We start from the raw sequence: 775 nt of genomic DNA on the forward strand, positions 1-775 counted from the left end.
TATACATATATATGTCTCATTTGATTCCAGAGCTTAGCATTTGTTTGTGTCTAAGAGATTTGTTAAGAAGCTTGATGTGCCATCTAGGACCTTAGAATGGAAGTTAGTGGTTAGCTCACCTACAGACACTGTAAAACAGTTAAAAGAAGTCTGTGGGTAGTGTTTAGTTGAGATTAAAGGAAATAAGCTAGATGCCCAGCTTATCAAATTCAACATGCAAAATTATGATGTCGTTTTGGGTATAGATTGGTTATCGACACATCGAGCAATTGTGATGTGTGTCGAGAAACAAGTTAAGATGAAGGATGACGAAGGAGTAGAGCTTGTGTATCAAGCTGAAAGGTCAAAGTGACCTAGAAAGACCATTATCTCGCATTCCAGGCGGAGCAATTATTAGAAGATGGATGTCAGGGTTACCTTGCATCAGTACTAGATGTGGATGCAAAGGTTACGCCATTAGAGGAATTAGGAGTAGTCAAGGAATTCCCTGATGTCTTCCCAAATAATCTAACCCAACTACTGCCTGATAGAGAGCTAGATTTTGCCATTGATCTAATTTTTGCTACCCCAGTGTCTAAAGCTCTGTATAAAATGGCACCGACCGAATTAAAAGATCTACAAACACAATTGCAAGATTTGTTGAAAAATGGATTTATACGCCCAAGTGTCTCACTTGGGGTGCACTAGTCTTATTTGTCAAGAAGAAGGATGGTAGTCTGCGTATGTGCATAGATTACTAGGAACTGAATAAGTTGACCATTAAGAACCGATATCC

At 39.0% G+C, this 775-nt stretch overlaps 1 protein-coding gene across 1 annotated transcript in view; it reads right to left on the bottom strand.

Annotated features, from left to right (window-relative positions):
- LOC122065011 (aromatic aminotransferase ISS1-like) overlaps positions 1 to 548 on the bottom strand; it is a 1,574-nt gene extending 1,026 nt beyond the window's left edge. The window contains exon 1 of the mRNA XM_042628810.1: positions 453 to 548. Within this exon, the coding sequence (XP_042484744.1) occupies positions 453 to 548 (96 nt within the window). The remainder of the gene's footprint in view (positions 1 to 452) is intronic.
- Positions 549 to 775: the final 227 nt, after the last annotated feature.

Source organism: Macadamia integrifolia, chromosome 2 (genome assembly GCF_013358625.1).
Source record: "Macadamia integrifolia cultivar HAES 741 chromosome 2, SCU_Mint_v3, whole genome shotgun sequence".
NCBI lineage: Eukaryota > Viridiplantae > Streptophyta > Magnoliopsida > Proteales > Proteaceae > Macadamia > Macadamia integrifolia.